The 12,612-nt window shown below is 37.5% G+C and overlaps 1 protein-coding gene across 2 annotated transcripts in view; it reads left to right on the forward strand.

Moving 5' to 3' along the window:
* LOC105482300 (ATPase H+ transporting V1 subunit H) overlaps positions 1 to 12,612 on the forward strand; it is a 121,012-nt gene that overhangs the window by 40,722 nt on the left and 67,678 nt on the right. For both annotated transcript variants that reach the window (XM_011742328.2, XM_011742329.3), the window contains one exon: positions 9,962 to 10,059. In XM_011742328.2, the coding sequence (XP_011740630.1) occupies positions 9,962 to 10,059 (98 nt within the window). The remainder of the gene's footprint in view (positions 1 to 9,961; positions 10,060 to 12,612) is intronic.

Genomic DNA, 12,612 nt, shown 5'->3' on the forward strand with positions numbered 1-12,612 from the left:
CTGAGGAGAGTCAGGAGGGACAGAAGTACTTTTCTGAAGTAGAAAGCTATCTTTGACTTGGCAAGTCCTCACAGGGTATAACAAAGCAAGCATTAAATGCAATAGTTTGAGGCGAAATTGACTTGGTTATATTAGTAACTAGATGGTCAGCAATAGAGCTAGGAAAGAAGAAAGAGTAATAGAATAGATGAAAAGAGTTAAATTTTTCTTAGCTTTAGTTTGGTAGGGTTTTACCCTGGGACTATGGCCCATGACTCTGGAGGGGGTGGCGCTTTCTTGACTCGGGTGTGTTGAGTCCATCCTTTTTTTGCTGCAGGATGTACAGCAGTCTTGGTGGTTAGCAGCACAAGGTAGGGTCCTTCCCAGGCTGGCTCGAGGTTTTCTTCTTTCCACCTTTTGATGAGCACGTGATCTTCAGGCCGGTGCTGGTTTACTGGAAATTCTAAGGGTGGTACATGTGCTAAAAGACTTTTAGTTTTTTTTTTTTTTGCGAGAAAAGAAAGTGGAAAATAAACCAAGTATGTAATTTTTAAGAAACTGACCTTTTGTTTTAAATGTGGGGATCTTGGCAGTGGACTTTATAGTCCTTAGTGCCTTTTTTACTGAGAAATTTCCTTTAGCACCTATTTTTATTAGTTTTTAAACCAAAGAAAGCCAAATACCATTTTTACATTTAACAGTGCTTCTCGTATGATTTTTATACCAGATAAGCTAAATGTTATCTTTATATTAGTGTGTTATTAATGTGAAACCTAATTTTAATAAAACCTTGTAGACATATTTATTTAATTTTTAATATTTGACCCTAAGGTAAGATTTTATAGACTCTTTTCAGCCTCTTATAATTTTTGCTAAAGAGCGGGTTGGTGCTTTAAGAAAAACCTGTTATGCTTTTACTTTAATGTCCAGTTCACAGAAAAACTGGATGATACTTCTTTAACGTTAGCTAATATGTTTACACACAGAATGTTCTTTACAATTAACATTTTAAAACTTGCTTAAACCTTCAAAATAATAATTTTTTAAAACTTTTTAATGTAGGTAAAAATGTATGTTCTTTTGCCTCCTTAAAATTCTTTTACCAAAGGTGTATTTTGCTTTTCTTATACACCTTGCACATAAATTTTTCGGTTTTTTTTTTTTCCAATAGTTTTACATTCAGGAGGCCTAGTTACTTTTAAATTATACAACATTTTTTTTGCATAAATCCTTTTTTTTAACCACACATTTTTTTATAACCTTTTTTTTTCTTTTACGACTTTTACAGGCAATTTTTCGACATGCCTTAACTTTCTGACTTACTACAAATACTTCTTTTTTTAAACAACCAGTTAATTTATTTCAGGACAAGAATTTACCATATAACACTCTTTTTATATAAATTCCGCCCCTCCCCCCCTTTTTCCCTTTTTTTCCCCAAAGGTGATAACCATTCTTTTCCAAAGCGAACCTTTTTTTACGTCTGTGGACTAGACTGTCTAAGGCCACAAAAATAGAAGTTACTATAATACATGTTACACTGTTAACTTAGCAAACTTTACTTTGTTGAAAACCTTGTAAGTTTGGGATTTTAATTATCCTTTGCTATTAATAAGACCTTGTTTTGTCCAAATTAGAATTGGTATGATGGCTTTTAAAGGAATAGTGTACACTTTTTTTTTTTTAACTACTTGTGTATCTCTTTCTCTCTTTGACTTTGTCTCTCTTGGACTTTCCTTTTGCCTCTTCTCTTCTTCTCTCTCTCTCTCCTTGACTCCCTCTTTGTCTGTCTCTTCCTCTCTCTCTCTTTGCCTCTTTTCCTCTCTGTCTCTTTCCTTTCTCTCTCTCTGCTGGTCTTTCCTTGCCTCTGCCAGCCGCTTATGCATCTCTTCTCTCAACCACTGTGTGTTGGGGGCGGGGGGTCTAAAACCAGCTGTAACCAAGTGTCTGTGTACAGGAACTGGTCTGGGTTCCCTGGCTTGCATGTCACCTTGTGCTATACCTTTGAAACAAGGGATCTGTTCAGGTTTCTTTCTAATGGCCAACCTACCTCTAATGCTGGCCAGTCTATCTTACACAAAGTTTTAAGTTTTCCTGGTGTCAAAGTACTCCATAGTCTCCCTTAAATCCTTTTTTTGAAAATTTTCAACATAGTTCCTAGTGGGGTGGGCTTACTTTGTGCCTCACCCATGTTTCCTCTAGACAAAACACCACGCTCACACCACACACACACCACAAAACAAAGAATGGGTAAAAAGGGCACACACACACTTTTGTAGTTTACACAAAACCAAAATCAAAACCAAAATCAGAGTATCCAGAAATCCAAACCAGGTCAAAACCAAAACCAAAGTATCAAGCAATCCAAGTCAAGTCAAAAATAAAAACCAAAGTGCCGGTACAGGCACACCGTGGGTGATCAGGCCACGCTTCCACTCAAATGGAGTGGGCAAGTTCCCATCACCGGTCCTGTCAAGCAAATCAAACCAAATCAAAACCAAAAGCAAAGTGCCGATAAAGGCACACCATGGGTGATCAGGCCACGCTTCCACTCAGACGGAGTGGGCAAGTTTCAAAGACTAGTCTTACCAAGTTTTAGATGTCCAGATTCCAAGTGCCCGTTCCTTCCCGGTGTTCAGCCACTGCGTTGATCCTCCACAGGGGCCTACCACACACTGCTGTGGTGAGGCATCCCACCGGAGCAAATGCCTACCCAGGAGAGCTCTCAGGATCCACATCGCTCAGGCTAGTCGCAGTCCCCCGCAGGGATGTTCCATAGGGCAGGCTCAAGCCGCCTAAGGAGCTGCCTCGACCATCCGCCAGTCACCTCACTTCCGGGTCAGGGAACCAAGAAATGTAGCAGGATGAGCCACAGACAAAACTCCTCAGACACCGAGTTAAAGAAGGAAGGGGTTTATTCGGCTGGGGGCATCGGCGAGACTTCTGTCTCAAGAGCCGAGCTCTCAAGTGAGTAATTCCTGTCCCTTTTAAGGGCTCACAACTCTAAGGGGGTGCATGTGAGAGGGTCGTGACTGATTGAGCAAGCAGGCGGTATGTGACGGGGGGCTGCGCGTACCGGTAATTAGATTGGAACAAAACAAGATAGGGATTTTCACAGTGCGTTTCTATACAATGTCTGTAATCTACAGATAACAGAACCAATAGGTCAGGGGTCGATCTTTAACTGCCAGGCCCAGGGTGCGGCGCCTGGCTGTCTGCCTGTGGATTTCATTTCTGCCTTTTAGTTTTCACTTCTTTCTTTGGAGGCAGAAATTGGGCATAAGACAATATGAGGGGTGGTCTCCTTTAACTGCTTCACAAGCTTTGGAAGATTTAGAAAGAACCTGGAGATTTCTTTCTTTCTTGGTTTTCCTTTTTCCTCTGCCTAGCTTCATACAGTATGCATAGGCAGGAGAACGATTGATAAGGGAGCCCTCCATGTGTCTGTGTCCTGTTCTCTGTGATTTGTGTTGCAGAATCAGTCTGGCATGAGTAGTTGCTAGATGAATGTGGTGTCACTGGTAGTGACTTAAGTTGCCAGGTCCTTCTTGCTTGTTTCATCTTGCCTCTTGATTTAGTGGAGCAGTCATGTCCAGTAGAATCTTCTGTGATGGTAGAAATGCTCACGATAGCTGTACTGTCCCTTAGGGCAGCCCCTAGCCATATGTGGTTCTGGATCCCTTGGAAGTGTGGCCGGTGTGAGTGAGGAAGTAAATTTTCAATTTTATTTAGTTTTAAAAAGAGCTTTATTGAAATATATTTCAAATGCTATAAAATGCATCATTTTGCCATTCAGTGGTTTTTAATGTATTTACAGCATTGTGCAGCCATTACCACCGTCTAACTTCATAACATTTTAACATCTCAGAAAAACCAACCAACCCTGTACACATTAACAGTCTTCCCCATTCCTGTTCTTGCCTCCAAGCCCTGGCGACCACTAACCTACTTTCTGTCTTGGGATTTGCCTCTTTTGGACATTCCATGTAAATGAAATCATACATGGTCTTCTGTGACTGGTTTCCTTCACTTCGCATAATGTTTTCAAGATTCATCCGTGTTTTAGCATGCAGTAACAGTATTTTAGATTGAGAGGAAAAGGGACTTAGTTGTTGTTTTTTTTTTTTTTTTGTAGAGATGGGGGTTTCGCCATGTTGGCCAGGCTGGTCTTGAACTCCTGACCTCAGGTAATCTGCACACCTCAGCCTCCCAAAGTGCTGGGATTATAGGTGTGAGCCACCATGCCTGGCCCAGGACTTAGGTTTTTTTTGGCTTTTGACCAGATTCCTTAAATTGTTTTCTGTGGCAGTTCTAATATTCTTGTTAATGGGAGGCTAGTTTCACTGCTTTGGCTTTGTTTTTAATTTAATGCTGTGCTGATATAATACTTGTCACCCCTTCAGAAGAGGTGGAAGACTTCTTTGCTTTAGTTCTTTACTGCTTTGTTTATAAGACCATCAAAAGTGCTGATTAAGTAGCAGAAATTAGTGGGCCACATCAGTTACAGACTTCACATACTGCAGGCCTGTCCTTAAATTGTAGTCTGCTCTAGCTGGTGAGTTGTGAAGTTTGTGGGGACCTGGAGTAACTCACAGGCAATTACAGACAGTCCCTGACTTACGATGGTCCAACTTACGATTTTTCAACTTTACAATTGTGTGAAAACCGTATACATTTGGTAGAAATAGTACATCAGGTATCCATACGACCATTATGATTATCACTTTCAGCATCGTCTTCAATAAATTACACGAGCTGTTCAACACTTTATTATAAAATGGGCTTTGTGTTGATTTTTGGAAGGATTGCCTGCAGATATATTCTGCAATGCAAAAGAAAATTAACTGGTAAAGTAAGTATAAGACTTTCTTTTACATGTCATTTTCAAAGTATAGCACTGATAACAACAATAAGCTAACCTAATACTATATATTTATTAGTTATGTTCTTGGAAGTTGCATACAAAGCAATAATTTATAAAGAAGATCACGTTTTTTTAGTTATGCCAACAATTTTTTTTCTGTAATAAAGATTCCTACTAGTCATGTAATTGAATTACTAGATTAAGCACATTAGATTGAAAGCAATACTTTGAAGATTTATAAATTTGTAAAACATTAGTAAAACAATTTTTTTTTTTTTTGTAAAACTGTATCTTAATTTAGATATTTTATGACTGCTGACTAGAGGATCTCTTTTAATCAACCAACTTCAAGAGAATTCTTGGGGTATATCTGTATTTTAGTTCCTGAATATTGATGATAATAGTATACTTTACAATTGTTTAGTGTTTTATAGCAATTGATTTCAGTGTCATAGCAGTTTTTTTTCCCCCAGTGGTAGAGATGATATTATTTTTCTTTTTCTTTGCTAACAAGAAAACAATTTTCAATAAGTTAAGTGATTTGCCCAACATTATGTGATAAAACTTCTGGTTCCTGTTGCAGTGTTCACTCTGTCCTTCTCCCTCTCTAGTCCTCTTTTACTTTTTTTTCTCTATTTCTTTTTTTAAATTATGTCATAACTTACATAAAGGAAAATGCAAAGATGTTAAATGTTCAGCGGGATACATTTATACCTCATAATGCCTCCTACTGCCTTCACCTCGACTCACACAAAGTTTATCATTATTATGACATCTATTACCATAGAGTAGTGTTGTCTAATCTTGAACTCTTTAATGGAATCATATACAGTATAAACTCTTATGTGTCTGAACTCTCTTGCTTAATATTGTGTCTATGAAATTTGTTCGTTGCATTTAGCAGTAATTCTTTTTCACTACAGTATAGTATTTCATTATATGAATATTACTCATTCTCTTATTGATGGATATTTGGGTTGCTTCTAGTTTTTTGACTCTTGTGAATAATTTTGCTGTGAACATTCTTGTACATATCTTTTGCAGATGTATACCTTTATGTCTGCAGCACCTAATTTTAGAATAGAATTGCTGATTAATGGGGTGTATGTAAATTTAGTTTTAGTGAGTCTTGCCAGTTTTATGTTTGTGTGCCCTTCAACAAAGTATGAAAATTCCATTTGTTTCAGTTCTTTACTGACACTTGATATTGTCCTGTGTTTCTTTAAGTGTTGGTATTGAAGTAAAAATCACACATACACATGTATACTATCACCTTTTAGTTTTAAGAGAAAAAAAAGTTTAATAGTCACGAAACATATTAATTACTTTTAGAACTTTGATCAGCATCTTTTCATTTCACTTAAAACTGCTTTCTGGGACTTATTTTAGTCAATTGTGTATTTGAAAAGTTCATCTTTGTGCTTCACTGATACCAGTGTGCTGTGCCTTTTCATCATGTATCTGTGGAACAGATGCCTTTTATTCCAAGCAGACTTGTTTTCTCAAGTGCTGACAATTCCAGAATGTAGATGAATACTTTCTTTATTCTTTTTCACTTAGTTTGCACTTAAATCCTAGCATTATGAAGATGAATATTGAAAATTTGTAAACGTTTTTATAACATTAGTTTTACTTTGTACATACACTATCCTTGATGTTTTTATGTTTCTTTTATTGCCTACTTATTTTGCAGTTCCTCAATTATTGAATTTGTAATTCTTTAGTGTATGGATCTTTGAGACTACATTCACCAGAAAGGTGAATACTGTATTTGCTATTTTCTTTGTGCTGTGACTTTCACTGTAATATAGTAAGAGTTTGCATTTTCAGCAACATTGAAGAATTTGTCTAAATGACATTCTCTTAAATGTGTTGAGAAGTGAAAATAGTGTTTTTCTCTGCCATTGAGGTTTGCTGCATAGAAAGTGCATGTTGTGGCAAGTTCTTAGCCCAGAATGCTTGGCACAGTACAAAGAATACTAGCTCAAGCGTGAAGAGAGTTGACTTCTAGTGCCAATCTAAGATTAACTCACTATTTTCTTTTTTTTTTTGAGAAAGGGTGTCACTCTGTTGCCCAGGCTGGAGTTCAGTGACGCCGTTTCTGCTCACTGCAGCCTCTGCCTCCTGGGTTCAAGCGATTTTCCTGCCTTACCCTCCTGAGTAACTGGGACTACAGGTGCCTGCCTCCATGCCCAGCTATTTTTTGTATATTTAGTAGAGACAGGGCTTTGCCATGTTGGCCAGGCTGGTCTCAAACTTCTGACCTCAAGTGATCCTCCCTCCTCGGCCTCCCAAAGTACTGGGGTTACAGGTGTGAGCCACTGTGCTTGGCCAACTCAGTATTTTCATTTCAGCAAATTATATCACCTTTTTATGTCTTGGGTTCTTCTTCTGAAAAAATGAGTATTGTAATAATCAGCTGTTGGTATCATAAAAGGGGAAATTTTTATTTCACCTTTAACTTCAATTTAAGTGAAAGACAAGGACGTAATGCACTCTACTTTGCATAATTGAAGGCAATAATTTAATCATTTTTCATGCTGATTCTTTCTGTACTCTGAAGTAATCTCTGGAATGGTACGGCTACTGCCTGATAGTGTGCAATAGGAGAGAGTATGTCAGGTTTAGGACCAGCACTTTTTATATGCTCATTTGTAATGGGAATACTGAAGCTATAAATAACAACCAAGAATCCATTCTTGTGGTTTGTTATGTATTTCAACATAGCATGGTGAGTAGCCACAGAAAAGAAAGACTTACCCTGAAACAAAGAATTTTTGTGATGAGAGGAAACTGATGGTAGATGGGAGAGAAGAGGGTGCTCAACGTTGCCTTTTTATTCATTTGTCTAGAAATCTTGCTGGGTTATCTCTCTAAACAGGAAAGATGGGATTCCTCTTCTTTAGAAAAAGTTTCTACCTGATGACTTAATTGGAAAAAATATATGTTTTTTTCATTATGGAATATTGTTTTAGAGCTGAAAATGCACTATTTATCTGTCTTTAATTTTTTGCTAATGTTTTGAGTTTTCAGGCAAATTATATTACTAGATTTATTGTGTTTTTTTTGTGGAACTAAATTAACTGCTTTTTAGGTACAACCCAAGATAACCTTTTCTTGATACATGTGACTGTTCCACCAAATGTACTTATGTTGTTGTGTTTCTGTATTAAAGTGCCTGGAATTTCTTTGAAGTGTTAGATTTTTATGAACGTTATTTAAATTAGAACAAAGTTTAGTAGCATCATGTATGTTAGGTTCTGTGAATTTATATAACACCCATGATTCTTTCCTTAAAAATTTTTTTTTGAAATTAGCATGTTCATTTTGAAGGCTGTTGTCTGAAATTTCCTTTGCTTTCTCTACTTCTTGTTTTTTTTTTTGAGATGGAGTCTTGCTCTGTCGCCCAGGCTGGAGTGCAGTGGCGTGATCTTGGCTCACTGCCACCTCTGCCTCCTGGGTTCAAGCGATTCTCCTGCCTCAGCCTCCTGAGTAGGTGGGATTGCAGGTGTGTGCCACCACGCCTGGCTAATCTTTGTATTTTTAGTAGAGATGGGGGTTGGCCAGGCTGGTTTTGAACTCCTGAGCCCAAGTGATCCGCCCGCTTTGGCCTCCCAAAGTGCTGGGATCATAGTCGTGAGCCACCGCACCCAGCCTCCTTTCTCTACTTCTTAAAGTCTTAAGGCTTATTGTATATAATTAAGGAAAAGCCCAGGTCAGATGTTCCCACTAGCTTTGGTAAAATGAAGGGACTTGCAACTTTCTGGAAGTATTACTCCTGTTTATTTTAAGTTTCAGATTTAAGCACAATTTGTAAGGGACAGTGTTATTGAACTGATGGTTTTAAAAATCATAGTCTTTTTTTTTTTTTTTTTTTTTGAGACGGAGTCTCGCTCTGTCGCCCAGGCTGGAGTGCAGTGGCCAGATCTCAGCTCACTGCAAGCTCCGCCTCCCGGGTTCACGCCATTCTCCTGCCTCAGCCTCCCGAGTAGCTGGGACCACAGGCGCCGCCACCTCGCCCGGCTAATTTTTTGTGTTTTTAGTAGAGACGGGGTTTCGCCGTGTTAGCCAGGATGGTCTCGATCTCCTGACCTTGTGATCCGCCCGTCTCGGCCTCCCAAAGTGCTGGGATTACAGGCTTGAGCCACCGCGCCCGGCCAAAAATCATAGTCTTTTTCAAGTGTTTAATTAGACTTTATATGCCATTTTAAATAAAGTTTTTATTTATTGAGTTCCTGTGTTTGTCTAGCTGTGTTGTGAAATGAATTATTTATTTATTTACTCTTTTTTGAGACAGAGTCTCACTCTGTCGTCCAGGCTGGAGTGCAGTGGTGTAATCTTGGCTCGCTGTAACCTCTGCCTCCTGGATTCAAGCAATTCTCATGCCTCAACTTCCCAAGTAGCTGGGATTACAGGTGTGCGCCACCACGCCCAGCTAATTTTTTGTATTTTTAGTAGAGACGGGGTTTCACCATGTTGCCTGGGCTGGCCTGGAACTCCTGAGCTCAGGAAATCCACCCATCTCAGCCTCCCTAAGTGCTAGGATTACAGGCATGAACCACTGTGCCTGGCCTGAATTATTTTTCTTAAATCTAACAATATTCAGGATGCTTGGCAGTGTTGTTCTCAAAAGGATGAAGAAATTTCATATTGAAAAAGTTCAGTAACTTGTCTGAGGTCATTTACATATAGGCCTATCTTGAAGTATTTACTCTTATTTTTGTTAATTTTATTGTTCTTTGATAGTTCTGTAATTATGTGGAATAGTATTCTCTCTCTATAGTATCTTTATTCAGGGATATGTGAAACACTGTAAGGCAATATGCTTATTTATCAAACTGTATCAAATATAAATTATTTTGTTCCAGATTTCCCTAACTGTGTGTTAAGTAGTCTTGACTTGTGTAGATTTAATTCAGGAGACAAAATCTTGTTCATTTCTAAGAGGTAGAGATTAAAGCAAACATGAGGATTAACTTTTGAAAAGAGATTAGGGAATTTTGGCTGCTCAGATGCTAATTCCAGTAAGTAATCAGACTTTTCATTTAGAAATGTGTATCTGATCGCATGACTTTAAATGCTTTCCAATTAAAAAACTCAACACTTCTTCTTGTGCAGAGTTCACAGTATGTGCAGTGTGTGGCCGGGTGTTTGCAGCTGATGCTTCGGGTCAATGAGTACCGCTTTGCTTGGGTGGAAGCAGATGGGGTAAATTGGTGAGTGCCCTTTACTTTTAATGTAAAATAACATCTACAAGCGTCCCTCCTTGACATTTTCAAAGAAATATGTAATCATCTAAAAGAAATATTTTATTTTTTTCATATCTGTTTAACAATTGACTATACTAACCTTCTTAGAAGTCAGTAGCTATCAAACTGAGCCCCTTTCCTTGCTTGATCTGTGCTTTTATAAGAGGTTAAGGCCTCTTAAGAACCTAATGCTTAACAGGACAGATTCCAGGTACTCAGAATATAAAAAATTAAAAAAAATATTTTATGATGAATGTAGGCAAAAATCAACAAGAAAAGTTCTTACCTAAGAGCGAATATAAACCTTTCTTTCTAATGCCATATAATTTAACCCAGTCTTTGTGGGATCCTAATTTGCAGGTATAGAAACTTTGAGGAGCTGTCTGTTCAGGCTTATATAGACAAGCAACTGAAAACCTCCAAAACAATGGAAATCTTGTTTTACTGTCAGAACATCAACTTATTTGTTCATAATGAGAGATCTAACTGCTCTTAAAGCAAATATTCTTTTCAGTTAGCAAGGCATTGTTTCTCTGTTAGAAAATCTACAGAGGAATTTAGGTTATCAACAGTAAGTTGCTTGGTGGGTGAGGATTTAAAGCAAGCATTGGACTCTTACCTGTATCTCCAGTGTAGGATATACCTGTGAAGGGACCCAAATATTCTAGATCTTTTCAGTCAGTATTTGTATGCAATTCCTTAGAATGGGTTACTTCTGCAAATAGCTGTTCTTAGGAATTGTATTCCAATTGTCACAACTATTCAAGATCCATTAATTCAGTAAGTAATTATTTTTCTATTAATCTGTAAAATTTCAGTCCATTCTTGTTTATTTAGTCGTCAGTTTGCCAGGAAAAATAGCCATCACAGTTTGTCATCTGGGTCCAACAGACCCTTTAAAAATATATTTTTAGTCATTTTGTGAAAAATTGACGGAACTAAGAATAAAGAGAGTGAAAAACAACTGTTAGAAATTTCAATAAAAATTAAAATATAGCAAACCTTTTTGTAAAAAGTTTATAAGAGGTTAAGGCCTCTTTTAACACAAGTATCATAAAAGATGACAGAAAATCATCACATGTCCTTGAGCGAAATGGTCTAGGTTCTTGTTGCAAAGTACTGTCTGGAAGTCTTTCATGTTCAATGGCTAACTAGTTGAGAATACTATATTTCCTTTTTGTCCTTATAAATATATTCCTCATTTATCAGTTCTTGAGTTTGAGAAAATTCATTTATAATATAGATATCTAGAGACTCACAGTTTAAGATTTAACTTAATTTGACCCATTTCACTGTTATTGTTAGAGAATAGAGTGCAGTCTATCTCTTGTTTCATCTTCTGAATAATCTAATAATTATGAAACACTTTCCTCTGTTGGTCATTATTATAGGCAGAAAATAAAAAATTCACACTTGTCAGGAGGTTCATTAGACTCACCGACATAGCATATAGTTGTATTCACAGATAAGATTTATTACAGAGATGCAGTGAGGACACACAACTGTATCATAAGGGACAAAGACACAGGCAGAGTGTGGAGGAATCCATGTGCAGGCTCCCTTATGCTCTCTTCCTCCCAGAGGGGTCTCACAGAGTATCTTCCCCTAGCATTGAAAATGCAGCAACATTTGTGTGAGGTTTCTGTCCAGGAAACCCATCAGAGACTCAGCTCCCAAGATTTTATTAGAGGTTAGTTATGTAGACACACACTGCCTAAAACACACCAAAATTTCAGACTCCTGAAAGAAAGTAGGTGTCTTAATCTATTTGGGCTGCTTTAACAAAATACTACGTGGCTTATAAACAGTGGAAACTTACTTCTCACATTTCTGGAGGCTAGGAAGTCTAAGATGAAGGCATTAGCAGATGTGGTGTCTGGTGAGGGTCTGTTTCCTCATTCATAGATGGCTATCTTTTCACTGTAAACTCAGATGGCAGAGGGGACAGGGGTCTTTCTCAGCACCCTTTTAGAAGGGTACTGATTCCATTCATGAGTGCTCTGCCCTAATTGTAAGATAAAATGAATTTTAATTCTACGAACCAAAAATTAGATTTTTTTTCCCCCTGTGGAGGACCTATAAGAAAGAATCAAAGTCATGAAATAGCAATCTCTACAAATAGTTGTAATTGCTTATAAAATAAACTCAAATACCAAAATTTGGTTTCTCTGAACTCTCATGGTATACTGAGTACAACAAATGCTGCTGTTCTAATGACTAGTACCTTAGTATTTTAGAGACCATTCAGCAATGTTAACCATTCAACAGCAACAAGATCAGGCATAAATATGATCTAGACTATTTCATGTTCAACCAATATATTTTGATATGCTAATGACCACTAATAAGATTAGCAGTAATCAGATTAAACCTTTAGGTGGAGAAATGGGCATTAATAAAGGTATAATAACTTGCTGAAAGTATAGCAATTTCAAAAAGTCATTTAATCTTTTCATTTTTTCAGAAATATGTACTTTCTACTTTTTGAGTTTTTGCTTAGCATTGAATTTGTGTGTGCGT

Source organism: Macaca nemestrina, chromosome 8 (genome assembly GCF_043159975.1).
Source record: "Macaca nemestrina isolate mMacNem1 chromosome 8, mMacNem.hap1, whole genome shotgun sequence".
Taxonomy (NCBI): domain Eukaryota; kingdom Metazoa; phylum Chordata; class Mammalia; order Primates; family Cercopithecidae; genus Macaca; species Macaca nemestrina.